The following is a 27,225-nucleotide window of genomic DNA, read 5'->3' on the forward strand; positions in this document are numbered from 1 at the left end:
GTAACACAGTCTCTAGCCTCCGCAATGTCATGTGTATAAGGTGACTTTTCATCTCCGTGGCGAAGAAATTATTCAGTAAGTGATCATTAGAACAACTAATTATCTATGTGGGAAAGTATATCTTTCCCCCAAGCCAAACCAAAAAGAAAAGGAAGCAAAAACCAATTTCAGATAGATTACAACTTCTAAGGAAAAGGGTTTTACATTAAAGTTAGTAGACGAGAAGATTTTATAATCTTTATATAAGAAAGACCATTCTAAGAATGATAGCATAAAGGTAAAACTTATCAAATTTAATTATATCAAATTTAAAATCTCTGCTTGTAAAAGACACTATAAACAAGAGACAAAAAGTGAAGTGAGAAAAATATTTGCAGCCTATGTTAAACAGTTTTAAAAGCCCTCCTATGTAGGAGGCTCTTCCAGTATAACAAGGAAAAGATGATGACCCTACTGAATGAAGGCTGTGAATAGGCAGTTCAGAAACAAAGGTAAATAACCAAAGATACTGAACCTCCCTAATTATTTAAAAAATACTAAAATTAATGACAATGAGAGTATATTTCTCCTATTAGATTGGAAAGGATTAAACCTCTCTGGAGGGTAGTATGGCAATATGTATATAAACATTTAAAATACATTTAGCCTTGACTAAACAGTTATACTTCTAAGATTTATCCTAAGAAACTAATTGGACAAAGGCACTAAGATTTATAGACATCTGCTCATTGTAGCATTGTTTATAGTAGGTAAGAAACCCGGAAAAAAATATCAATAGAGGATTAGTAATATAATCATACAAGCATGAAATAGAAGGTTATGCAGTTGTTTTTTTTTTTTTAATGAGGCGAATTTATTTTTACTTACATGGTAAGATGCCCACAATCAGAGTGATAAGTACAGGGAGGAGGAGGAGTTTGACAGCACTGTGTGTTATGACTTTATTTATAGATTTATGTATTTTAACATTGACGTGCTCTGCAAGGATATGAACTAAACCGCTAATAGTGATTATTTCTTAGGAGAATTATGGGGTGACTTTCACTTTCTCCTTTAGACACTTCACAAGCGCGTATTGCTTGTGTAATTGGGAAAGTCAATAAAGAGATTTCTATTAACCAAAAAAAAAAAAAAAAAAAAAGAATGGTGTGAGGAACGTGGGACTCTCTGTGAAAAGTGGCCATTAGTGTCACTGGGAGCCGTTTACTTGGCCTGGCCCTTCTCTGTGTCACTCCTATTGCTCCTCTACCTCATCTAGTACTTAGCTCGCCCGCCCCCAGCTATGGCAATAAGTACCACAGGACAGGGGACATCATATGCAAGTCACACAGCTGTGACTTTTCATCCCAGTTCAGGAGGTAGAGCTCTGCAGGGCTGGTTTGTACAGAGCAGTTTCACACGTGCCACGTCTTAGTTGGGAAAGAGCAAAGTCCAAGAAAAATACAAACCAGCGTTAAGGATTCAGGTGATAGTTGCACACAAACAGGCAAGCCGCTGAGAGACCCTTCCCCTAACGAACTTACCAATACTGGAAATAAACCACCATCCCCTCGAAGAGCTCTATAGCTAGAAGACATAGAAATTCTGATCACAGGCACAGCAGTCTTGATGTGGGATATAGATAAGAGGGTAGGAAACTAGCTGTTTGGGCACTGTGTTGGTACCCCCAAAATATCTGGGATTCCAGCAAACGGGTAGTGCACTTAAAAGGCGTACATACCATGTCCTAGTGGTCATTCCACTCCATTCAGCCTCAGCCTCAGATCTCCAAGTCCATATGTTTCTGATTCATTGACAGTTCATTGTAATCATTTTCCAAGAACCATTGAAATCCAAGAAACTTTTACTTTTAAAAGCATACTCTTGAGGGAAGCTTTTCAACCCTAAACTAATTTGAAAAGCTCTAAGATTTAAGTCAGCGGTTGGGTCCAAACCACCAATTTTTCAAGTAAAGCTTCATTCTTGGCAGATGCCGGCCTGCCTCCCTCTCCAAGCTCATGCAGTTTAGCCCAAGGTATGGGAATGCTGGCAGCGAGAGTCAGGGAAGGAATGTTGTGCATTGTTTTTGTCCAGGGCTCTCAAATACTTGTTAGAAAAGGCACAAACTACCCTTAAGCATTATCTTCCCCCAACTACTTTGTTCTAAAACCAATTTTTACCTTTAATACTCTCTCCCACAGGTTGGAATCTGCAGGTAGTAACCCTACAACCAGTGATTCTTACGGTGACCGGGCTTCAGCGAGAGCCCGTCGGGAGGCCCGGGAGGCCCGTCTAGCCACCCTGACCAGCCGTGTGGAAGAGGACAGCAACAGGGATTATAAAAAAGTAGGGTCTTTTTAAAATTTTCCTGTTCTTGGGTGACATGTAAACCTCTCAGCCTTTTCCCTCAGTGTACAAAAATCAGTGTAGTTCCGAGTAAGCAGAAGAAAAGATGCTTTAAGTAACAACTAATTCATTGCAGGTTTCTGGGTGTGCTTCACCTCTTCAACCAGCTGAATAAAGACCCCTTCATATATTGGTTTTGGTGCAGTAAATATATGGGTAGAATCAAATATTTAGAGGTGTAGGAAAAAGTAAGAAATTAAGAATTATAAAAAGGGTAAAAAATCTAATGCTGTCTGTCTGAGCTTCTGAGAATCATTTGGTAGACTCTGTTAATTTTAACAAATATGTGCTTCTAATAAGGTTCTATGACTGTCAACTAAATACTACTTGGTGTTAGTTTAAAAAAAAAAATCATCATCATCTGAGTTTCGAGAGGATTTAAATCACTTTATAGTTCATTTCCTTTGGTTCTTGTAGAAGAGTACCTAGTTCCAGGACTAGATTTGAAAACCTTTCCCCTTCAGGTGCTTGAGATACCAGGAAAAAATATTTTTGTTAAGAAAATATTTGTTTTGTTAATGTTTTGTTAAGCAGGACTTGACTAAAATCAATATACACACTAGCTGGGTTCCAAAAAAAAAAAATTCTCTTTTGTATGGGGAGGCACACTTTTAAGCAATGCAAATAGGAGAAAATAGAATGCCTGTTTTTCCCCCAGAGAGTAATAGTAATGAAGCTGAAGCATCGCCAGTCTCTTTGTGTTCATCACTTTCAAGAAGCAAGAGACCAGTTGGCTGAATGCACTCTGCTCCCTGGACTTCCTTCATCTTTTCCGTCTGCCGCACAGTGGTGGCTGGGAGCGAGGGGGCCGGGCATTCTCATGTGATGAACCACTATGAGTTCTCATTCTGGAAGCCCCACCTAGTGGGTGACCTGCTTCTCTTTTTTCCTTCCCCCAGCTCTACGAGAGTGCCCTGACCGAAAACCAAAAACTGAAAACAAAACTTCAAGAGGCCCAACTAGAGCTAGCAGACATAAAAGCCAAGCTTGAGAAGATGGCCCAGGTAAGGGGGAAGGAGAAGAAGAAAGATGGGAGCCAGGGGTTGGTATGAGGAGGCCGACTGGTCTAGGGATCTCAGGGGCGAGAAGTAAGAGTCGAGATCAGGCCTGCTCCGAGGCAGCGAGATAGAAGCCTCTTAGATTCAAATTTGATTTTAAGATTGCATCAGTCTTTAACTTAAAATGGAAAACTGATAATTCATTGAACAACTCCTGATGGTCTGAATGCTGCTAATTAATTTTCTAGGTCATCATCTACTTACTGTTTAGTAGAAAAGTATAAACCAGTGCCACAAGGCTAGTCCTAGATAGTTTCTCTTGTGTTGTTCATCATGGTTCAGTTCACTTTATCTATACATCACCTCTCGGAGGGGAATAAGCAAGACGCTATTAAACCTAGTGAAAGGTAGCAAATTAAGCCTAAAGAAATAAGTGCTGTGCTTAGGTCATATAACAAATCAAGGGCAAAGGTGGTGCTAGAACATAGGATTGAGTCCCAAAGCAAACATCCGTAGCATGTGTTGTCTCCCCAAGCCACGACTCTCTTTTGGCCTAGGAATAAGGAACATTAGTGGCAGAAAGACCAGATCAACCATTTCCTCTCACTGCTGGGGCTCATTTAATTAAGTGATGCTTCAGTGCTGTGGTCCCCAACCCCAGAGCAGGCCATGGCCTGTTAGCAGCCAGGCTGCACATCACTGCCTGAGCCCCACTTCCCCCACCCCACCGCAAGGAACCCGGCCACACAGCAGGAGGTGAGCAGTGGGTGAGGTGAAGCTTCAGCGGTATTTACAGTGGCTCCCCGTCGCTCGCATCACCACCTGAGCTCCACCTCCACCCACCCACCCCACCCGTATCCATGGAAAAATTGTCTTCCATGAAACCAGTCCCTGCTGCCAAAGAGGCTGGGTGGGGACTGCTACGTTAGAGGGTGCTGGAGGTAATAACCTCGTCACCAGTGAAACAAACCCTGCAGCTGAAAGCCGAAGCAAGTGCTGTCTTGGGTTATTGCTGAGTTAATAGGAAACCTGTCGAGTTGCTGCCCTCCTGAAATGCCTGGGGAATAAGAATTTCAAAAGCTGAACTGAAGTAAAAACCTTTCTTTACCAGGAAGGCACAAAATGAAAGCCAGAGGTGGCTAATTATTCGGGCAATATAATGCAATCCAAAAGCAGAGACTAAAATGCTAGGGTCGTACAGTCCCAAACACATGGGACTGTACTCACGGGGGGGGGGGCAGAAGAGGTTGAGTAGCCCCTTAAACATCCTTTTGCAACTGCCTGAGAATGGGCTGAGCAAAGCGATGCCGACACGGGGAAGACGGCAGCACAGAACTGCATGGGACCCCAGAACGACGGCTAGGACACCCGCACTGTGCAGAGAAGTGCCTGACCAGCCACAAAGTAGGTGGCCTGTCCTGTGAGCTGCCTGTCAGTTTGGAAGGGGCACCCCCTCTGCCTGGCTGTAGTAGCCAAACATGGCTCTTACTGGGAATTTCTGAGACCTCCTGCAGCACAGATAGATAATAACTAGGCTTAAAGTGATTTTGTGGAACAAGAAAAGTAGGTCTCTAAACCTATTACAAAATTTAAAAATACACAGTTAAACCCCCGCCGTAAGGCAGGAGATGGACTCGATCAACCCTGTGGTCTCTTTTCACCTCCACATTCCTGAGCCGTGCAAACAATATTGTGTTCATGGTAGACTCTCAGAAGACGTCTGGGTCTAATTTTCATCTGAACAGTCCCACATATTAGCAGTGGTTAATAAATACAGATCTCATGCTGGTTCGCACCAGTTATTACTAGGGCTGTTTCACAGAAAAGTAAGGAGCAGTCACATGAGGAACTACAGGAGGAACACTGCTCCTCTGCTCCCGTTCTCCTCGGCAGCAGCTTCCGACAGCCTATGTCTTGCCCTTCAGGGGTCCTCGGCTTTCCCACCAGCCTGAGCCTCGTAGCGGTGAGCAGTCTGACAGGCTGCTGACACTGCCTTGCACAAGGGCTTTGAAAATAAAATCAGCCTTTCCAGTTGCGAGGGAGAATACTCTCCCGCCAGCTGCTTTGCTGGGCCTGTCAGAAGATATTAAATCCTTAGTTTTGCCCAATACGAGTTATTGAAATTCAGAATAAATGGTAGTGCTACAAACCAAGGCTCTGCTATTTACCAAAAATGGAGTTGTTTGGCAGAACGGTAGAGGGAGGGCTGGTCAGCCTCACTCGTTTGCATGGAAACAGTTACTACGTGAACACACACACAATGTTTTCACATAAAAGATCCACCTGAACTCTAAGGGGGTCAAAATTTAAAACAAAACAAACAAAAAACTAGTTCTTTGTATATGTGAGCCTTGAAAATAGTGAAGGCCTCACAGCTTCTGCACTCCTCAGGCTCAGGAAAGAGAGGCTTGTGAGGACGTGAACAAGCTACAGGATCTGTTTCTGCATTTTCTCTTTCCCTTCTGTTCCACAGTAGATGCAGCGTAAGGCAGAGAGCCATGACCTTCACAACAGAAGGTGAAGGCCCAGGACAGGAGCCAGAATTCTTAGTTTAACTATTAGTTCTGGCTGTTCCTTAATTCTTTGAAAAAAGAAGCCTCTGCAAGAAGACCAGCATAAATTAAATGTTGTCTGTGCATGGCACTAAGCAAAATAAAAATAGTAATCACTTGTATTTATTAACTATCTACTGAATATAAGAGATTCTGTTCCATTCTGTAATGTTAAGGCCAGAAGGTATTTAAGGGTTCATTTCTATTCCTCTATTTAAGGCAAGGTCGTTACCTGAGGTTATTCTATTTTTTAGCTATAATGACTAAATCTTTTTAGCCCCCTCTTCAAAATTTAAATTGAAAATCAAAGACGATCTAAAATAAACATTCTAAATCTTTTATTCAAATAAAATATTACCTTACCTGGAAGCCCAGTATATATTAATAAAACAGATAAAAGTGAAATTGCTCGGTTCAAAGCAAGGTAGATGCCATGAATGGGTTCCTAGGAACCCCTGGAAGCCTACTCACATGTGAAAACCACTCCTCTAAAAGAAAAATTGGCATCAATTCCCCAAAAAACGAAGAATAGGGGCAAGAGGATTTTTTTTTTTTTTTTTTTTTTGAGCCAGAGTCTCCTATTCTTTTGCCTGGATAGAGTGCAGTGGTGTGATCAAAGCTCACTGCAACCTCAAACCCCTGGACTCAAGTGATTCTCTTACCTCAGCCTCCCAAGTAGCTGGGACTACAGGTGTGTACCACCATGCCCAGTTAATTTTTTGTTTTTCGTACAGATGAAGGTCTCACTGTGTTGCTCAGGCTGGTCTCAAACTCCTGGCCTCAAGCGATCCTCCTACCTCAGCCTTTCAAAGTGCTAGGATTACAGGCATGAGCCACCATGCCTGGCCTCCCCAGTCTTTCAAAAAAGCCATTTTTTAATCTGCTCTTGAGTTTGTGATATTACTCATAGAAAGAAGAGGGGAGAGGGATGGTGAGATATAAGAATGTAGTTGGTATCGAAGACCCAGAGAGAGAGTATGTATGTCAGAGAGTTGTGAGTGATATCTTTGTACTTGTATTTTAAATTTCAGGGAACATTACTACTGCCTTCCCCTTCCCAGTGGGAATCCTGCTGATGCAGAGAGGCAGTGATGTTAGGCTTAGAGATCGCTCAGAATCTGTTTGCTGGGGCCCCTGCCATAGTGGAAGCCCAGAGCCCCACCGTCTATTTCTGGATGTCCCATGGTGCGGCTGCACTAGACTGGCTTTCTACTTGCCCTGAGACCACTTAAGTAACAACTGTTTTCCTTGCATTTGCACCAGCAGAAACAAGAGAAGACCTCTGACCGCTCGTCGATGCTGGAGATGGAGAAACGGGTATGAGCATATCTCTTTTTCCCGTCTCGTCTGTTCTTTCTGACTTTCTCTAACTTTGTTGTTCGTGCCAATGGAAAAAGTTCGTCTTAAGAAGGCAGGAGTTCTGCCACATTCCATTCCCAGCTCGATGTGAAATTCTTTTCATCTGACTCTGAGCAGTAATTTGATTGCTAGTCCTCTTGGCTTCCTCAGATGGTCAGTACTTTCCACGTATTCCAGTCCTAGGGTGGGAAGGGTCCTTAGAAGGTCATCTTACATGCCGTTCTGCCTGTAGGCAGAGCTGTACCTGTGCACGCACCCATAACATATTTTGGTTTACTGTAAATCATCACTCACACAGCCACATTCAGGTGCAAGGTCTCCTTACCCTTCCCATCACCTTGAACAGAAGGGAGGCTTTCATTCTGTGTGATGTAAATATAGTCAAAAAAGTAACAAAAGCAAAAAAAAAAAAAAAAGGAGGCTTTTAGCAGGATCCTCTGCCATTGATTTAAGTCTCATGACTTGAAACATGAAACATGAGCCAACACAGATTTCCACTCACTCTTTTGCCTGTGGGGAAGATTTCTGGTTCAATTGCTGACCTCTTCCAAACTGCACGCAGAATATTATCCTGGGATTTTACATTCTTAGATTGGGAAAATTCAATTAAATTTATTGATGAACCCTAGCTTTGATTTGACCCTAGGGAATATAGTATGTTCCCACCTCTCCTGTTGTTGTCCATTTAATTTGGAAAGCAACTAAGTTTTATTATGCTTTATTCCTTTGGCCTGTAACCAAACTCCCTTGGTATCTCGATGTCTACCTCTTTACATCCACTCCCCATCATTAGAGCAGAAGCTCCCTAGGAATTGAGGAGGAGCATTACTGAAGATAATGATGCCTTTTTGATAATAGAGAGCAAGGGCTCTAGTTACTCACAGTCATTTGGAATTCCATGAAATCTTCAACTTGCACAAAGTAACTCCAGGTACCCTGGTTTTTGTGTATTAGCAAGTTGCTTCTCCATATGTCTTCTAATTTTCTGATAGGAGATTTAGGTAATGTGATTTTTATCAGTGAAGTAGCTCCATCCACAAGTGTGGGTCAGATATTGCTCAAATCTCCCCAGTAATATTTGCCTGAGTCAGTAGACAACCCCTTTGACCATGAAGCTGCTGGTCCCGTAGCAGCTAGGAGGCAGCATTTTGACTCCCTTCTGAATTCATTAGATATTCAACAGTCTCACTGTTCCTAAACAGGAGAGGCGAGCCTTGGAGCGGAAAATGTCAGAAATGGAGGAAGAGATGAAGGTAGGAAGAGATTTTCTTTCTCTCAGTGTGCTTGTTCTCTGAATGCCGACCAAGACTGGACGTTTGAGCACAGGCCTTTTCCCTCCAAATGTCACTGCAAACTCAACAACCGCAAGAAGCGGTGATGTGTGAGGAAGAGGTGAGCACCTCTCCCTGGCCGTCTCGGGCTCTCAGGGTGCACACAGTGTCCACTGTAGCCACCTCAGAGGCCTTCTAGGAGCAAATGCTGTCTTTGGTTTAAGGGGAGACCTGGGCAGGGTGCAGGCAGACCTGAGTTGAGCTTTTAAGGTTTTTTAAACAATGTCTTCCCCTCCAGAAGCTGGATGGGGAGGCTGGAACAAGTTGTCCAGCTCTGCGGAGCCTCCCATTAGCTGCCTGGGGAAGCCTGAGCATGGCCAGAGGCTTCCTCCCTGCTGCTCCTCCCCAGCCCAGCCTTGAGCTGGGAGGAACTCGGATTAGGTCATTCTGCAGTAGATCCAAAGTTTATTCGCATTTTGTATCCTGCCCCATTCTGTTTCCCCTGAAGTGTTCAGGAATGCTTGGCACCCTCCCCCCAGAGTAAGATACACTTCACAGCCGACTGCTCTCCTCTCTCCCCTCACCATGACCCGCAGTGGCCATCACCTCCAGTAGCCACTTTGGTGGACAGCTGCCATCCTGAGCAGTCTGGAGTGGTGAGAACTGGCCGTCTGTCCACAGCAGTCAGTTGCTGCTGTGGAAGGGGGCCATACGGAGCTGGTCAGGGTAGCCACCTGGATACGATTTGGGGGCATCTGTGCCCACAGTCACTTTGCACTTGCTCAGCTTTTTCTTCTTTTTTCAAGGATCTTACTTTACTGGACATATGATGCCAGGCATTCATCTGGTGAAACATGGGTTTCTTTAGCTGGGAAACAGAAGCCCTGGGACAGTATTGGGCAGATCCCCACGTGTCTTTCTATGAGCAAGCAACCCTAATGTGTACTTGGGGCACTTTGGGAGAGACATTTATTGTTCCATTGGCCTAAGCAGGTTGGTTATTTAGTGGGGAAAAAAAAAAAAAACAAACTTTTTGGGCCGGGTGCAGTGGCTCACGCCTGTAATCCTAGCACTCTGGGAGGCCAAGGCGGGTGGATCGCTCGAGGTCGGGAGTGAGTTCAAGACCAGCCTGAGTAAGAGCAAGACCCCATCTCTACTAGGAATAGAGAGAGGTGATCTGGACAGCTAAAAATATATATAGAAAAAAATTAACCGGGCTTGGTGGCACATGCCTGTGGTCCCAGCTACTCAGGAGGCTAAGACAGAAGGATTGCTTGAGCCCAGGAGTTTGAGGTTGCTGTGAGCTACACTGATGCCATGGCACTCCAGCCCGGGCAACAGAGTAAGACTCTGTTTAAAAAAAAAAAAAAAAAAACTTTTTTAAGACCTGACGAGGTCATAGTGCACACAAGATCCAGTGCTCATAATCCTGTTAGTCTTTAAAATTCCAGAATGAAGGAGAAATGCCAAGCCCTGCCCCTGCATTCCCTACTCACTATCCGAAGGCTGTAACTGATAATAATCACGTAGAATTCCAAGCAATGCCTGCTTATATCTCAAACACTTTAAATCTTCCAAGCTGATTCAAAGCAGCAAGAAGGAGAAATAAGTAGTTGATTCTCCTGAGATGACAGAACAGTATGCCCAAACTGCATTAAACTTCTCCATCTTCTGGTTTTTCCAGTCCCATCTCACTTAACCACACAGAAACATTTTCTTCTACTTAGAGCAGTGTGTTAGTAGGGCTAAACAGTTCTTTTTTTTTTTTTTTTTCTTTTTTCTTAAGGGACAGGGTCTCACTATGTGGCCCAGGCTAGACTCAAACTCCTGAGCTTAAGCAATCCTCCCACCTCAGCCTCCTGAGCAGCTGGGACTATAGGTGTGTGCCATGGCACCCAGATGAGCTGAACAGCTCTTGATGAATGAATATCCTCAAGCTCCTGGTTGCATGGGGGCCTTTCCATTTTTGAAACCCCCTGAGTTATACCATCTGTATTCTGTTGTTAGGCAGCTGTCAGTGATGCTTATTAAGAAACGGCTGACCTGGAGAATGTAAGTGAGGCCAAAGCTGGTACCTTCCAGTGAGTTACCCACGAGCCCACAGCCAGCCTATATTGCCCCGTTGTTGAACTCTGTGTCACATGCAGGCCCCCACACAAAGACTCAAAGTGTCCAGATTGGAGAAGTTGAGGTCCTTCTTTATTTCTATTCCAGTTCTAAATTGTTGAGTGCAGAAGCCCCTTCAGTGGTTCTAGTTGCTCTCAGTCCTATCTGTGGGTTGAGACAGGCTTACATGTTCTCTCTCACTCCTTATCCTATCAGGCTGTGACTTCCTAAGCTAGGTCATGAGTTCTATTCTTTCCTCAGTAGAGATTTTAAAACATGAAGGTTGTTTGCTCTCCCCAGCCATAAGCTATTTGCCAAAAACTCTAAAATCCATTGTCTAAATTATCAAGTGGAGCCAGATCATGACTATTTAGCCCCCAAACCAATAGCTGATTTGAAATCGAATTTTTTCTTTCTTTCTTTTATTTTTTTTTATTGTTTGAGACAGGGTCTCACTCTGTTGCCCAGGCTGGAGTACAGTGGCATCATCATAGCTCAGTGTAGCTTCTAACGATCCTCCTGCCTCGGCCTCCCAAAGTGCTGGGATTATAGGTATAAGCCACCATGCCCAGCCTGATTTGATTTTTTTTTTTAGTTAAAAAATCCAGTCATTCAGTCAGTTGCCACTATTCTCCATTATCAATTACAAAGCCAAATGTAGAAGAAACACCTGTAAGCTCTGAAGCCCCCAAACACCATTTTAAATGAAAGCCTAATACCAGGTTTGCAAAATCGCCCAGCACCCCCGAGAGGACTAAGGCGGGGAGCACCAGAGCCTCCCCAGTCATACTGGTTGGTTTCCACTTGTTCCTTCTTGAAGGCAAGAACTTCGAATACACAGATATAAATACTATAAAATTGGTGTGACTGGCCCTAAAGGAATCCAATAAAATGCATATTTAGATCTCAAGTTCATCCAGACTATAGTTTATGGTGACCACCATCTAGAGTGATTAGTGGCCAAAATCTCTGTACTAGGTAGCCAGCCAACAGTCCAGATAACCGTCTTGTCGCCAGCAGAGCTTGGGGCCAGTTGGTCTCCATGTTTGTTATATATTCAGTTTATACAGACGCTCAAGCCTCCTTGGAGCAATCAGTAGGGACCAGTTTGGGGGACTGATCTCCAGGGACCCCTTGAAAATAGAGTAAACGCTCAAGGACAGAAAGTGACTTCAGTGCCTATTTTCCTGACTCTACATAGTACGCAGGGCAGGTAAAATGGGGGCACTGTGAGATGGCTAGCCCAGATGTGTGGGTGGCTCTGTGGTGGTGAGATGGGTTGTGCCTTTCTGGCCTTTGCTTGGAAAGGTAAGTACTTGTGATTCTCCCCGGGAGAAACTCTGCTCACATCCTGGATTTTGGAATAGGATTGTATGCCACCTTCTGACAGGTGTGCATGTCAGTGTGAGCTGCTCCAGGCCCGCACTTGGTCTTGGGATGTGCCCACGTCAGACCTGATTACTGCTGCGTCTCCATTCAGCCTCAGCCTCCTTGCCAGACCTTCTCCCCTTCCTTTTCCCAAGTCCTTGCATGAGACGGGCCCAGCAGCCAATCCCCTTTTAGATTGGTCCTGGTGTTTTTATTTTACTTTGGAAATGTCACTTGCCATCCCTGCCCCTTAGTCCTGCCCTGTTCCCTGCTCTCCTGTCCTCTCCTTGCCATGGCTTGTTTTCAGTACTGCTTCCTATAGAACATTCCACCAGATTGTTTTCCTGCCTCTCTCCCTCGTGCTGATAACTTCCAAATTCTTCCACCTGATCTGCTTGTACTCACACGTTAGACTGAGTCACTTTCATAGTTCATGTCTTTAATATCATTCCCTAGGAGGCAAGGACCACTTCACACAGTGACAATTATTATGCGGAAATCTTTGGTCCAGTGTCAACACCAAAGAAGGATGAGAGCCAGGGACTTTCTGTTGGTTCTTAAATTTGGTCCCTGCCCGTCTCTTTAAACTTTTCCATATGCTGCACCATGGTCTCCCTCTTCTGTCCGCGCCGTGGCCACGATGCTGACAGTGGGCAAGGAGGATCGCCCAGTTCACACGCTCCAGGGGCCACGTGGGCTGCGTGGCTGCCCTGCTTTTTCCCAAGGTGGTCATTCTCTGTCTTTGGGAAAAGAGAGATTCCGCAGTTTGTCTCTGCTTGTTTTTCTTTTTCACTGTTTTGTTTTTTTTTTTCTCCTCATGCTATCTTTCATTTTCTTGCTGCTTCATCCCAAACAACTACAACTCCGCTAATCTTTCATTCCTATCCTTCTCATCATGTGGGTATGAGAGACTTTTGTCTGATGCCTTGCCACCTTTCTGTAGTCGTCATAACCCCCGGGATTGTCCACCTTCATCTATGAAACCCATTCCCATAACAGAATCATTTCCCTCCTCCCAAAGAGCTGCTGACCTCGGGTTCAGGAGTAGTGTAGATGATGACCACTTAGGAAGGACAAGTACCAGAGTAGTCGGGCCTGTGACATAATTCCATTTATTGAAGTCTTTCGTCCCTTATGGGATATGGGATATTAGGAAGAATATCTGTGGGCTGGTTATTCTGTTCCAGTTGCAACACTGACAAATAGTAAGGGCTGGACTAGCACATCGGTCCAGCCAGATTCCATTATTGATGAACATTTATGGTTTCTCCAGCTTTTGTGCACAGCTATAATTTCCCGAGCATGAGTCTCTTTGAACACCTGTAAGCAGCTCCCAGCTTCTGCATGACCTGGGACAAAGAGAACACAATTTTGTGATGCATATAATCATGTACAGTAGGTCAGAGGCAGGTTAGCAGTTCTTAGGCCCTGGAGCAAGCTCTCCGGACTGCAGAGAACTACAGGTTATTGAAGCTTCCTGCAAAGCAGGTTAGAGGACCGTTATTTTGGTATGTGTCACTTCAGCCTTCTAAACAGTACATGCCCTGTACCAAAAAAAAAAAAAAATGCTTAAATAACCTCTCTTTTATTTTCCATGCTTTATTTTTAAAAATAATAAACGAGGTACGAGAAGAGCCCAGAAAGAAAAAAGTGGGGGTAAGGGACCAAGTATAGGGAGAAGTTGAGAGGAAGAGAGAGGGAAAGTAGCAGCAGCTGGATTTAGGAACACACAGAGCCCTCAGCTCCAGTCCCAGTGATGATGAAGCGTGGACCCTGAGGCTGCGGCTCACCCATGTTAATGGGGTTCAGAAGGCCCCAAACCGCATGGCGAGCCGTCATTCTCAGCAGCATCCACATGTGCTTTTTGCGAGCCTGGTGGTTATATTCATATGGCTGACCTTCAGCACGTTTAGACCTTAGCCAAGAATCTCAGACAAGCTCTCGCCTCCCTGATGCTTTTCTCTGTCATCCCTCCCTCCTCACCACACCCCCATTTGCTCTAATGACTCCTGCCTTTCTCATTTCCTTTCTTGCATGCAAACTAAAAACAAAAACAAAGTCACGTGATTTCTTTGTTCCACTTTTTTTCCTCCTCTGGTCTGTCTTGTCTCTCTCTCTGTCTTGTCTGTCTGTCCCCTTCATGTCTCACTCTCTACAGAACCTCCACCAGCTAAAACAGATTCAGACCCTGAAGCAGATGAACGAGCAACTGCAGGCTGAGAACAGGGCCCTCACCCGAGTGGTGGCCAGACTCTCGGAGTCCGTCGAGTCCTCGGACACCCAGGAGCTCTAGTTCTTGCCCCTCCTCTCCACCTCACTTCCCTCCTCTGCTACTCCAGGCAGGTTCCGTCTTCTTGTTGGTCCCAGACGCTCTGGGCTCTTCCCCCCATCAGAGCCTCCATGTGTAGGTTCCTGTAAGGTTTGGTCATCCGCAGATGGAAGGAGCCGGGACTGAGACCGTAGAATGGGACATAACAGCCTAGGTCAAGGGAGACAGTGGGGACGCCTCGCCGGGGCTGGGGCTTATTTGGTAAGGTCACCACATTACCTTCTCTCCGCCCAGAGACCGAGTATGGGTCTGTTACTCAGCTACACACAGGCACCAGGCACGCACATGGACGTGCACGTAGCACACTCATTTCATTGGTGGGCTCATTGCCAAATGGAGATAGAGCTGTCTTAGTCAACAGCAGTCCTAGTGCAGCCTGCTCCCCTGGAGCAACTGAGGTTAGTTCTGGACTCCAAACTGTTTCTGGGCTGGGGCAGGGGCTCTCGACGCTGGCTGCGTAGAAACACCCGGGAGCCTTTAACCTACGCCAGTGCCCGGGCCCATCCCCAGAGAATCGGTGGTCTGGGTTGAGACTCAGGTATCAGTGTTTTTTCAAAGCTCTCCTGCTGATTCTTTTGTGCAGCCACGGTTGAGAACCACAGCCCTTTGGATACAGACAGCTAAATCCTCACAGCTGAAACTTGCTGGACAGAGAGGGCTGGAGCTATTCTGGCCGAGCTCTACAACCAGCAAAAACATTGTCTATCCCACCACAGGAGCAGAACTGGATAAGCATTCTTTACCTCCTTCTGCAGTAGTCTTTGCTTTCTTCTCCTTCCTTGGTAGGCATTCCTCTAATCCCTGTTACAAATCTCAGGCCCCTAGGGCTGAGCCCCTCCCTGCCCCAAGTGTGTGGACCGTAAGGCAGAACACAGCCTGTGTAGATAGACTCACACAGCCACGCCCTTCCTGATGGGGCCAGCTTTGCAAAGGAGATGCCAGGCAGTGGAGCAGAGAGCAGGGGTTTATTTTCAACTGAGAACCAAAATGTGTTTTTGGCAAACCGGAGCCTTTCCCTGGCTGTGGATCTGAAAGACAAGCTTACAGACAACTTGTTTTTCCATCCCAATATGGTGTGATGGGGTCTCTAAAATGAGTTTTTAATTTGCAGCAATAATCTAATTAGCCCTGACCAGGGCCTGTTCTTTTTTCTGCCTATTTGCTTTTGCCTTCAGGGTCAGTAGCTGGAAACTAATATCCACTAGAACTGAAGCACCCAAATTACTGTAAGGGCTGAGCTAATATCCTGCTACCACAGGCAGAAAGAAATTGAAAGGGAAGTTCTACTATGGCCTTGGCAGTAAGCAGCCGCTGTTGGTTAGGTCCAAACTCCATGGTTTAAAGTTAGCCTCAAGATTCTTGGAAAATTTGACTTGGGGTGAACTAGGGACCCCCAAAAGATGTTTTGGGTTTTTTTAGTTTCCTACTTTGTTGCAAGATAGTACAGGATATGAGGCAAAACTAGATCTCATGCTCTCAGTAGTTAATAACCATGATAACAGTTATCATTTATTAAAGCCTGTGCTGAATGCTTCATATGGTTTTTCTCATTTATTCCCCAAAATAATCATTGTACATATGAAAAAAGCTGAGTTACAGATTAAGTAACTTGCCCAAGATCACTCAGTAAGTGGTAGAACCAAAATTCACACCCCAAATGTCGGGTTCCAGAGTCCAAGCTTTAGGCCACTATAATGCTGTCTGCATACTTGGCACAGAGTTTTAACTGTTTGCTAAGAATACTGCCTAAACAGTGTAAGAAGACTCTATTGAGCAACCACAGTGTGCCCCCAGCATTGCAGCTGAGGGAGGAAGAGCAGCATTCTGCTTTCTCAGCAGTCTGACCTCTCTCTCAAAGGTTTACTTCCAGAGAGCCATTTACCTACCAAAAGGTTCTGCCACTGTAAAGAAAGCCATTGCCTAGTACGTGACTTTCTATTGTAGGGGTCAGCAAACTATGACCCAGTACGGCCCATGAGTCATACAAATAGTCAAAAAATAAATCAGACGAAGAATATTTTATGACACATGAAAATTATATGGAATTCACATTCCATGTATCCAAAAATAAAGTTTTATTGGAACTGAATCACGTTCATTTGTTTACCGTTACCATGTCTGCGGGTGGTTTAGTGCTGCAGCAGCAGAGTTGAGCAGTTGCAGCAGAGACTGTTCAACCTGCAAACACTGAGATATCTTCTGTCTGGCCCTATATAGGAAAAGCTTGCCGACCCCTGCCTAGAAGAAGGATGAGTTAACTAAACCAAACAGGCAGTGTGATCAAGAGATTTTGCCCACTTTTTTTTTAATTAATAGTCCCCTGGAGAAATCATCTCAGCACGGAGAGCAAGCCAACGAAATATAAAGGGGGGGACTCACTTCCCGAGTCGTTGGAAGCAAGGCCGTTCAGGCACGAGTCATTCCGAGTCCCTGTCACCCTACAGCTGGCCTTGCCCTCGGTCTCTGAAGCTTCAGGGCCCCTGGAACCTCTTCCTCTTTAACACATTCCTCATCAAAGCCTGTAAGAAGTAATATTTGAGAACACATGTACTTAACTTTGTTTGTCCAAGGCATCAAACTGAGTTACGCTGGAAATTTAGAAATTAAGAAGCTGAAGTGCGGAGAATTAAAATGATAAAGCTTTGTTAAGCCTCACACTTACATAGTACTTTCACATGTGTTCTTATTTAATTATTCTTTAACTTCAAGTGAGTATCAGATAACACTGTGCACTTACCCCTCTCTTTTGAGAGTGAAGTTTAGGAGGCTTCTCCCCCCTTGACTGCTACATTCCACTTCTTGGACTTCTTGACACTCCCTTAAGATGTCAGTTATAGCATGCCGCAGCTGTGAAATTGCCTTGTCCAATTTTTTTTCAAGGATTTGCGTTCTTAATGTGGAAATAAATCACCAAAGCTCTACGAGTTGTTTGTACATTAAAAAAAAAAAAAAAAGCTCAGTTCTGATAGGATGAGCTGCTGAGCAGGGAAATGTAACCCATTGCCATACATAGCTTCTTCCCACCTATGGCGCCCTGTTGTGGAAATATAGCTTTCAGTCCCGTGGATGCCCAGGCTGCAGGCCCCGGGAAGACCAGATGAGAAAGTGGAAACATGAGGCCACTATGGGCTGATTTTTTCTCAAAATCTTACTGAAATGAGTTTCTGAGCCTCAGTTCTGGTAGGCAGGGCTGCAGGGATAGAGGCGTGGAAAGGGAGGGCGGGCAGCCGGAGCTGCCTTGATTGAATTAGAGGCAGGAAAGGCAGGGTCAAAGGTCTGAAACTCTTAGTACTTTTTTAAAAATTTAGTCTCCTAAATGTTATCCAGGATCTTGATTTTTTTATGTATATATATATTCTGGATGAAAGTCTTGTTAGTAAAGTTTATAGACTATTTGCCAGCTCTCCCACATTCATGAGAAAACTCACAGTGGTGGCAGAAATCCTCAGGATTGCAAAGCTCATTATGCATATCAGCATGCTTCCACATCTGTTACCTCCCCGTGGGCCTCACAGAGTCCCCACTTAGTGAGGGAGTAGGACAGGGGTTATTGTTTTTTTTTTCCCTGCAAGTGTGAAAGGAAGTTTATTGAGGAAGGGTAAGATAGGTTTACAGAGCAAAAGCAAGATTTGTTCACCACAGACGATGGACAGGCCCCCGGTCGTAACAAAAGGCTCTTGTTCTTATATAGATAAAAAAATAGAAACACAGAGAAGTCCTGTGATCTGCCTAAACTAATAGAGATCGTTGATGACAGTGACAATGCTGGAATTCCAGTTTCTGGGCTATAAAAGTTTTTGGTGTATTGTCTTCACCCCACCCCACCTATAATGAAAGAATAAGTTTTTGGAGTCAGACACACCTGGGTTCAGTATTAGCTTTACCATTTAATAGCTGAGTGCCTTGGACTAGTAATAGAATTCATTTCCTCGCTTATAGAAATAAGGATAACAACTGTATCATGAGGCACTAGTGAGACCCTCTAGCCCACTGCCTTCCACATTAGAGATACTCAGTAGTGTTTTCCTTTTGTTTCTCTGATATAAATTCTTGATGTATCTGTGGTGCAGATATATTTTTAACACATAATTTAACCTGCATCTTCCCGGAGAGACTGAGGAAACAAAGATTATATTACTTAAGGTACAGTTAGATCCCCTAAGTGGTTTAACAGCGCCAGAGCTAGAACTAAACAGGCCTCATAACACCTCATGCCAGGTCATCCTTTACTGGGGGCATTGCCTGTCACTAGGGTCTGTAGGTTTAAATGACTAATCAAAGGACATCTGAACTGAACAGACGTGGGTATAGATTTCTGTAGACTTCATAGTGGAGACATACTTACCCTCTAACCTAAATCTCTCTGCCAACAGTGCCCACACATAAACTGTACCCTTATCAACATCCTATTAGGATTTTTTTAGATGTACAACATAGCTGTCAAAGTGCCTGATCACATAATAAAGACTTGGATATCCAGGCTGGAACTTGAGGCTGTTATTTTTCCTTTCATACATCAGACAACAGTATGTGTAAGAATCCAAGATGGCAGAACTGATAGACTCCAAACTCTTCCCTGCCCTGCTCTGCAGGCATCTATTTCCTGGAATTACAACACCATCCCCTAAAACTGCTGATAAAGCCTTTTGTATTCCTTGATCAATGGGGAAGCTTTGGGGAGAGTTAAATACTTGCCTGGTGTTCACTGTACTTTACAGCTCTGAGACTGTAAGTTTTCTGGGTTTTAGTGGTCGAAAGTAGATATGTGTAGTACGACCAGTAAGAATTTTGGTGGACTCTATGCACTGAAGACACCAAGGGGAGGACCCTTGAATCATATCATGCTCATGGCAGGAAAGCCAGGGTCTGCCCCGATAGCCTGCTGTGTTCTGATGTGTGATGGGGTGGGAAGCAGTGCCCTCCTTTAGCTCTTTCAGTTGACCACCCCCTCCCCACTCCTTTCTGAATTCTTTCCCTGTGTCCTCACCAGCCCACTTTGGCACTCTCCCCAATTTCCCTAGACTAGAGGTGAGTCCAAGGACAAGAGCAAGTGAAAGTAGGAGGAGAGGATATACAGTGTGGCATGGGAGGCCTGCATGCCAAGAAATAAGGTGTTACTGCTCGGTGTGCTAGTTCAAAAGACGGAGGGGCTATGGTCTCCCTAAACGTCAACATTCCCAGCTCAATGCATAGGCAGACTCGAGGGAATTTCATCCCTGGGAGCGGGGTGGTGACGGTTCGTTCCATGCACCGTCTCAGAAGGCCCTGCTCACTGGGCTGGCCTGGTCAGGGAGGGCAGAGGAGGGGATCCCGCCAGGCTCTAACACACCTTTCCCTCTGTCACCCTACAGGTGTTAACAGAACTGAAATCTGACAACCAGAGGCTGAAAGATGAAAATGGTGCCCTCATCAGAGTCATCAGCAAACTGTCTAAATAGACTGGGCTCCGGCTCTAAGAGGGAGGGAAGGGACGTTTGCTGCCCCTGCCTCTCTTTTCCCGCCCTTGCCTTCCAACCAAAGAAGTGGATGTTTTGGTGGAAGGACATTTTTTTCTGACCCTCCTCAGTCACCTCTGCACTGTACATTTTCTCTGCACTCTCAGTGCCCCGTCCCTCTCACGCCCCCACCCCGAGTTTTATGACAGTTTTAATTGAAGCATGATTGTGATCATTTGAGCCATCTGGAGAAGGCTTTGGGGAGTACACCAGGCTCAGCCGTGGACCCCCCAGCTTCCTGCTGCTCAGCTGCTTTGTCCACATTGGATTTGGCTCAAACATGTAAGGCTTCTACCCACACCCGTGCTCCTCAGCTTTTACACTGACCCCGTGTCCTCTGATCCAGGTGAGTCTTGCGGTGGCCACGCTGGATCCTGTCTGCAGTGCCCAGAGAAACAGCAGGATGTGGCGTTAGTCATCAGGCGGCCTCTGGAGCTGTGTTTCTATTAGTGACAGTGACAGTGTGTCAGCGACTCTGCGTTGAGGTTCTCTAATCTTCACCTCTCAGGAACTGACTTATTTTTATTTTTTTCTATCAACAACCCAGTAATATCCCTGACTAGTCTTAATCCCTATTCCTCCCTGGTGTCCAGCCCTTTCTCCAAGACCCAGCTGGCCCTGGCTTCATTGATTCCTTTCCTGTCTTGTGTCCTCCTCCCTGCCTGACCCCTCACTCGGTGGCGGAACAGAGCACCTGGCCTCCCTCGTCGTTGGCCGTCGTGGAAAATCATTATTCTGGAGACTAGAAAATCGTCACTCTGGTGCCTTGGTGGCGGCACCACCAGCCCTTCCCTTGCTAAAGCCAGACCCGGGCGTAAGTGTCAGCCCAGGGTTCTCATCTCCCACTTATCTTCCCCCTGCTGAGTGAGTTTCGGGATTAGAAAGTCTGGGCTCTGAATACCCCGGTCTGCCTTGCTTCCCTTCGACCTTGTTTTCTTCTCTTCACTCTGGCACCTGCTCCTAATGAGAAATGAAGTCAGTCTAAGGAGGAAGGAGAGGTGTGAGGATAGATCGTTGGGGGACGGACTAGAGAGTGGTGCAGGCTAGAAAGACACATGTGGAAGTGTAGTATCTGAGGACACTTGCGACCTGGTGACAAAGAAGATAGAAAACAGCAGCCCATTGTGTTGCAGGAATGGTGGTGAATTTGATTGTTTCTGGTGGTTAGATTCAGGGGAGAGACATTTGCTTTCATAGAAGCTAACAGGAGAAATGATGCTTAACAGAGGTGTGAAGGAAGGAGGTACTTTCAACCCACTGATGACAGTCATGGAGTTGAGAGTGGTAAGGGCCAGAGGTCATGTGGTCCGGCTTTCTAGTGTTGTGTCACAAGGAGCCCTGCTTACAGAGCTTTGACCCAGGATTGGGCACCTCTGAGGGCTGTGCGTTTATTACTGGAAAGTTGGGCAGCGCTGTAAGGAAAGGGTTTTTCCTAATAGGTGCTGAAGTCAGCCTGTGGCTTCTGCTCGTGTCCAGATCTCCCCTTTGCGGCTCTTCCACACGACAGCCCTTCAGACAGGGGCATGGCTGGTGCCCCTCGCCTTCCTGCCCGAGCCGCCGTCCACCTTGGCCTTTCAGTGACTGCTCACACGCCTGCTTCTCCTGCCTGTCGCTTCTCCTCTAGACAAAAACAGCCTTTTAAAATATCATGCCCAGCCCCGGACAGAATGCGCTGTAAGTCCAGCACAAAATCAAACCGTTAGTTCTTAATGACCCCACATTAATACTCGTAGTATTTTCTTTTTGTAGAAGTTTTATTCCTTGGTTCATTCTGAGCGTGCAGGTCATTGAAATCCTCATTGTTTTAGGGTTGCCAGTGATATTCCGTGTTTAGAATGGTCCATTCTCTTAACATATACTGCCGCTGTCTGTGAGTTTCTGTCCTGAAAGTGACAGCCCAGGTCTTCACGGGCCTCTGGAACATCCCATGCTCCCAGTTCCAGAATGGGACATCTGTCTCCCGTGGCAAAACCTCATTTTTTACAGTATACAAAATTCTCTCCTCCATTTCCAACCATTTGAGAAGCTCCTACTATTTGGGGACTTTGTATTATCATTGGGGTACTGTGTGCTCAGTTCTCAGGGAATGCGAAATGAGAGTAAGAAGTTTCGTCTCTTCTACCACAAGCATTTGCTTCACTCCAGGGAGGGAACTCACCAGTGTTGACTGACTCTCCCGACGCGGTCTGGATATTGGGGAACAGGGAGTCACGCCTCCCTCTCGGGTAAAGAAAATTGGATCATTAGGAAAACATTACGTCTTGACCCTCCTCCATTCGACAGCCCGGGTAGAGGGGTTCCAGAGAGTTCTGTCAAATCTGCGTGTGCCTTTCCAAAGTGTGGGAGGCGGGGCGCCTCTGCTCCTCCTCGCGGCCCTTTCACGGCGAAACAGGACTTTTCTTGCCAGAAAGTCGTCATTGTGACAGGAAATGTGTAAGCTTTTCAATCTCAGGAATACTGGATTCTATGGCCAAGAGCTCATGAAAGTATAAACCATCCTAGGTGATTTCGGGTACTCTCTCTTATGCAATTAATTTTAGTAGATAAACTCCAAATTGTGGTCTCGCCCCAGAGATAAAATACCATTCCTTCGCAGCTGTAGTGGCCGGAGCCCCACGAGGCGGCGGTTACCGGTCATCCGGCAGCCGGCAGCTCTGTCTGGCGCTGGCGTCAGCACGTCGCTCTCTCCTTGCCCTGAGTGGACAGTGACCGACCTTTGCCCTCCTCGGTGGCCACAGCCCCCGGCCCTCGCCTGCTGCTTGGGATACTCATGAGCGCCCGGGTGGCTGCAGCTGAGTGAGTCGTTGCAGGCCTGGCCCGCAGTGCGGGGCTCAGGTCTGTCCTTGTAGAGTCTTTACGTGGACCGTCAGCAGAGAGAGAGAGTGCTCTCAGTACAGCTTCACAGCCTCTGTTCTCAGTTTATAGTTTTCAAAAACTGAACCACACTTTTGGGAGCAATAATACAGCTATTCCAGAGATTCTCTGGCTGAAGTTTGGCTGTTGGTCTTTCCGGGGCTGCTCATGCTTTTCCAGATAGCTCCAGCATGCGATGACCCCCAGCCCCACCCCAGTCTCTGCTGGGGGAGTTATGCTAGTCTCAGGGTGTTGCCACCAAAGAATCTAAGGAGCAGACATGCCTTGGGTGTACTTGGTGCACTAGATTCTCATTGGATGTTCCCTAGAGCCTCCCTGTCTTTCTATCCGACTGCAGGATGTACTTGCTTCTCCTCTGGCCTTTCCCTGCTTTCTATCCTAGTTCCCACCGCATGTGTAAGAAAACCTACGTGCATTTATTGCTATCTGAGGCCATTGGTGAGGTTTCAGAGCTCTGTGTTACAACACTTCACCCATTCCTCCTGCCCCAAACTAAACGTGTGCTTGTTAGACCACTCAGGAAGCAAGGAGGCTAAAACCCCACTTAATAGTCTCTGGATCCCACAGCAGCGTGTGTGTGCACTACTGACCGGTTCTCCAGCACCAGGGCTTCAGTTGAACCAGAGATGAAGGAGGAAGGAATTCTCAGAGCCATGTACTCTGTCAGGTCTCTGGATTTCTGACCCTTTTGCAGCCTCTCCTAGCCAAGACAGACACTGTCTCCTCTCGGAGAAAGGCTGGTTTCAGCCCAGGCCACTGGTGCGGGAGAAGGCCCTGACAGTGTCGGCACTCGTCATGAGGGGGGCACAAGTGAGCAGAAGTCTGGGGAAGAGAGAACGAGTTAAAGTGTCACCAATTAGTCACCTTCCAGGCTGCTTTGTGCCTGGAAAAGGAAAGCCTAAAGGATGCAGCAGCCAAGCCAATAGGAGGGGGCAAGTCCCAGTCCCGCCCACCAGATGAGCCACTGGTTCCACGGGAGCTCAGCAACGAGGTGACACTGCAGGAGCCCTGGTGTCCTTCCCTCGGAGGTCTCCTCAGGGGTCGTCAGACCCCATTGTGTATGCCGGTCTGCACTGAACTCTGAGCACACAGTTACCAATCGGAGGTGGCGTAATTGGCCTAAATCTAGGTCCAAGTATAACTGCAAGTCTTGGTCAATGATTTTTAAGGCAGGCTTTGACCCTCAAAAGACGTGCGTTCCTCTGACCCAGTAAGTAAGGCAGCTTTGAGGGCAGAATAAGGCCGCGTGAAAAGATAAGGCCCTGGGAGTGAGAACATCTGGATTCCAGGGTCGGCTCTTCTCCTGACTAGCCATGTGACCCTGGGCAAGCCACCTTCCCTGTCTGTGGAATGAGGTTGGACTGGATAATCCTTAAGGGCCCTGTGGCTTAAAATTCTGTGATTTCTTCATTCTTAGGAAGATCAGAACATTTCTTTAAACTTGGAATTTCTGCTTCAAACATTCTAACTTCAGAAATTCAAGAGCAAAAATTCTTGTTTTCTTCTGGATTTAAACTGTTTAACATCAGCATGTCGAGGTTGACTTCTCATCCTTGTTGGAGAGCGAATTTAATATTGAGGGTAATTGAATGGTGTTGCAATTGCTTTCCCTCTTAACGGGTTAGTAAGAATATTAAAACCTGCAGAGGTGGAAATTGGAGCTCAGGGGGAAATGGAGAGAAAGCAATTTGTTGTGAGCAGCCTTTGGACAAATGGTTTTAGTAGGAAATAGCTGCTGCTTCATAGGTTTCTCCAGCCACCTTTCTTCAGCTTTCTCATCGGCTCTTCACACCCAAACAGCAGACTAATTGCATTTCTGCTTAGCTCTACCCGGTTCATAGTCTTCAACTCAGCAGTATGAGAATTTTCCTCAATAAAAACCTCGATCTTTAGTTCCGTTGAGCTCCTTCTCTAGAGTCTGGGCTATTAGAAGTAGGAGGCCCCGGTGCTGTGCAGGATGGTCTTTCCTTCCAAGCCGGTCTGCAGAGGAGACCAAAGCAGTGCGCGCTGACAGACCGGAGTCCAGCAGCCACATGGCACCGACCAGCACTAGGCTCTCACAGGACCCCTGCAGGGCTTGTGTGAGGGTTGTGGAAGGAAGGGCTGAGGTCTGGAGGTAGAGGTGGCCGTGTGCTGTGGTGGAAGGAGGCAGAAGGTGGGGGGCTTTGGACGTAGAGCAGGGTGGAGGCTGCCAGCACTGGGCGGAGGGGAGTCTCGCAGAAGCACAGCTTTGGCACTCGGAGATGAGTTCTGCCTCCAGCTGAGCTGAGATTGTAATCAGCTTCCTAATGGGTATTGACACTGCTCGGAGCAGTAGGCCCTATCAGGGATAGCCATTGATCTCTTGTGTTGTGATGAGATTGAAAAATAGATCAACTTCATTGCAGTCCAGGAACTGTCATTGTCACAGCTGGTGGGGATGAGGTGGTCTCTGAGGGCTGAGAGAAAACAGATAGGGGATCTTGGCCGGCCAGCAGCTGCATGGTGAAGAAGATGCGTTCGCTTCTCCCTTGGGAGTGGTGGGGAAGGGTCAGTACTGAGCCTGCTGTGGCTTGCGGCCCAGGACCCCAGCAGCCCCTCCTGGAGGAGAACTGTGCATAAGAGGTGGGCGTGTCTAAGGCCAACACTAGTCATGATAGTCTGGCCTTACCTAAAAAGGTTTAACAGTTCGGGGATGACTCTTGCTACTAGCTTATGCACATTTGCCAGCCGGGAGCTTTCAAAATGAGGTCTGGCATATTCTTGATTAGAAATGAGAACTCAGAAACCGATTTTATCCAGTGTATTACTCTGTTAAATCATATCTTCCGCTTTTCTCCCTCCCTTCTAATCCCCCCAAAGGACCTCTCTGAGCCATTCCCCAATTCATCCGCTTATTGTCTGGGACTATGAATCTACCAGAATGATATTTTCTGTTATTTCTCTTCCAAATTTTCCCCTAATGTTTCCAATACAGTTTCACTTGGGTGGCCTGATAAGGTGACATCAGGGTGCTCTTATGTCCTTCCAAAATAAACATACCCTTTACCCTCCCTCTCCCTGTCATCTCCCTCCACACTCATTATTCCTTGTTTTCTCACGTGGAATTAAGGGTGCTTTAGAGAGGAGGTTTCCCCTGATTCAGCTGAGATTCCTGGCGGAGTTTTAGACACCACCACCCCCCCTTCAGTTTCAAAGCTCCCTGGATGTGCTCATGGCCCCGTGGAGAGGTGTGACTTATAGGCCCGTATGACTCCTCCATGGCCCAGCCAAGGAAGCCATGGGTAGCCAGGTCCGCTTTACTCCGGCTTGGTCCTGACATGGTTTATTGCATCACGCAGAAGCTTGTCTTAGCGCAAACCTGATGAGTGTCAGCGCAGCCCGTCCTGCCTTGCGGGAGAGGCGTGCTGGCTGTGGGGAGCCTCTTGGGGCCTCTGATGTTCTCCCCACACCAGAGTTAGGGATCAGAGTGCAGATCCTGCACAAGGGACACGCTGGAGCCAGCGCTAGCTTGACTCTTACCTGAGTATCTCTGCCCCACCTGTTCTCTCTCCCACTGGACTGCAACCTGGGACAGATTCCAGCGTGTCCTCTGGTGAAGAGAGGCCAGGTAGAGAGAGGCTGGAGGGAAAAGGACACGGGGGCAGGCTGCAGGGGTAGGAGGAGGTTCAGGGGGGGATGCAGCAATCTCAGATACCCCCTTTTCTAGCCAGCATCTCTTGAACCCTGGGAAGGTTGGGCCTACCACCTGGCCGGCACCCCACGTGGGCCATTGTTTCCCTGACGAGGAAAGGAACGTAGTTCACCCTCGCGTCCCTCTTCCTGGAGAAGGTACGGCCTGTGTTCAGTTGACTGTGTCAGACTCGGACTTTGACTTTATGGTTTTTGTCCCTTCGTTCTTGCCTCCGCCCTGCCCGTGATTTGACAGGGATGGAAAGAGCTTACGAGGACCCACCTTGGTGTCTCCAAGCCTCTCCCATTTTAGTGGCAGCATTTTGTGTCTCTACTCCCGCCACCCTTCCCCCCTCCCCTGTTCCCCCCACAGTTAAAGCACCAGATGTAACTTTCAGCCGAGTTGTGCGGATTAACTTCAGTCCACTGTAAATACCTGGGGCGGGTGGGGGTGTGGGGGGACGGGAAGCCAGACTCGCTTTGTGAACTGAATGTATTTTTTATGCAATTTTGAGTGGCCTTTCAACCCTAAGATGAATGATTTTGTTTTACTGGTTGTTACTATATAGTATTAAGTATTCTGTGTTTGAAAGTTTGGGAATAATAATATCCACATCTCTATGATGCCTGTAAACACAACGGTATTTATAAATGAGTAAATAAAACCGTGTTTTAACTTTGTGACTATGTCTCCACGGTTCAGGAAAGGGGATTTGTAGAATCTCACCTCTGGGACAGCCTCTTCCAAATTGATGTCGTCTTTACTATTTGGGGCCTCACCAGCTTCCTACAGTGCCTGTCCTCTTAGGGGTTTCTCCCCCGGAAACAGCCACAGGT

At 46.5% G+C, this 27,225-nt stretch overlaps 1 protein-coding gene and 1 long non-coding RNA gene across 9 annotated transcripts in view; one reads left to right on the forward strand and one right to left on the reverse strand.

The window, feature by feature from the left end:
- Window positions 1-27,069, forward strand: part of PPP1R12B (protein phosphatase 1 regulatory subunit 12B) — a 175,757-nt gene extending 148,688 nt beyond the window's left edge. For 4 of the 8 annotated variants that reach the window (XM_045536244.1, XM_045536248.1, XM_045536250.1 and 1 more), the window contains 5 exons: window positions 2,181-2,325; window positions 3,285-3,389; window positions 7,199-7,252; window positions 8,497-8,547; window positions 14,198-15,469. In XM_045536244.1, coding sequence (XP_045392200.1) covers window positions 2,181-2,325; window positions 3,285-3,389; window positions 7,199-7,252; window positions 8,497-8,547; window positions 14,198-14,332 — 490 coding nt within the window. In that variant the 3' untranslated portion in view covers window positions 14,333-15,469. Of the gene's footprint in view, window positions 1-2,180; window positions 2,326-3,284; window positions 3,390-7,198; window positions 7,253-8,496; window positions 8,548-14,197; window positions 15,470-19,719 lie in introns of those variants that run through there. The other 4 variants (XM_045536247.1, XM_045536249.1, XM_045536254.1 and 1 more) reach the window with 2 other exon arrangements.
- On the reverse strand, window positions 13,138-14,579 carry LOC123626962. Its single transcript, XR_006731084.1, has 2 exons — window positions 14,275-14,579; window positions 13,138-13,388 (listed from the first exon to the last, which is right to left on the reverse strand). It is a non-coding gene; the product is annotated as an uncharacterized LOC123626962 (long non-coding RNA).
- Window positions 27,070-27,225: the final 156 nt, after the last annotated feature.

The sequence above is a fragment of the Lemur catta genome, chromosome 23 (genome assembly GCF_020740605.2).
Source record: "Lemur catta isolate mLemCat1 chromosome 23, mLemCat1.pri, whole genome shotgun sequence".
NCBI classification, from domain to species: Eukaryota; Metazoa; Chordata; class Mammalia; order Primates; family Lemuridae; genus Lemur; species Lemur catta.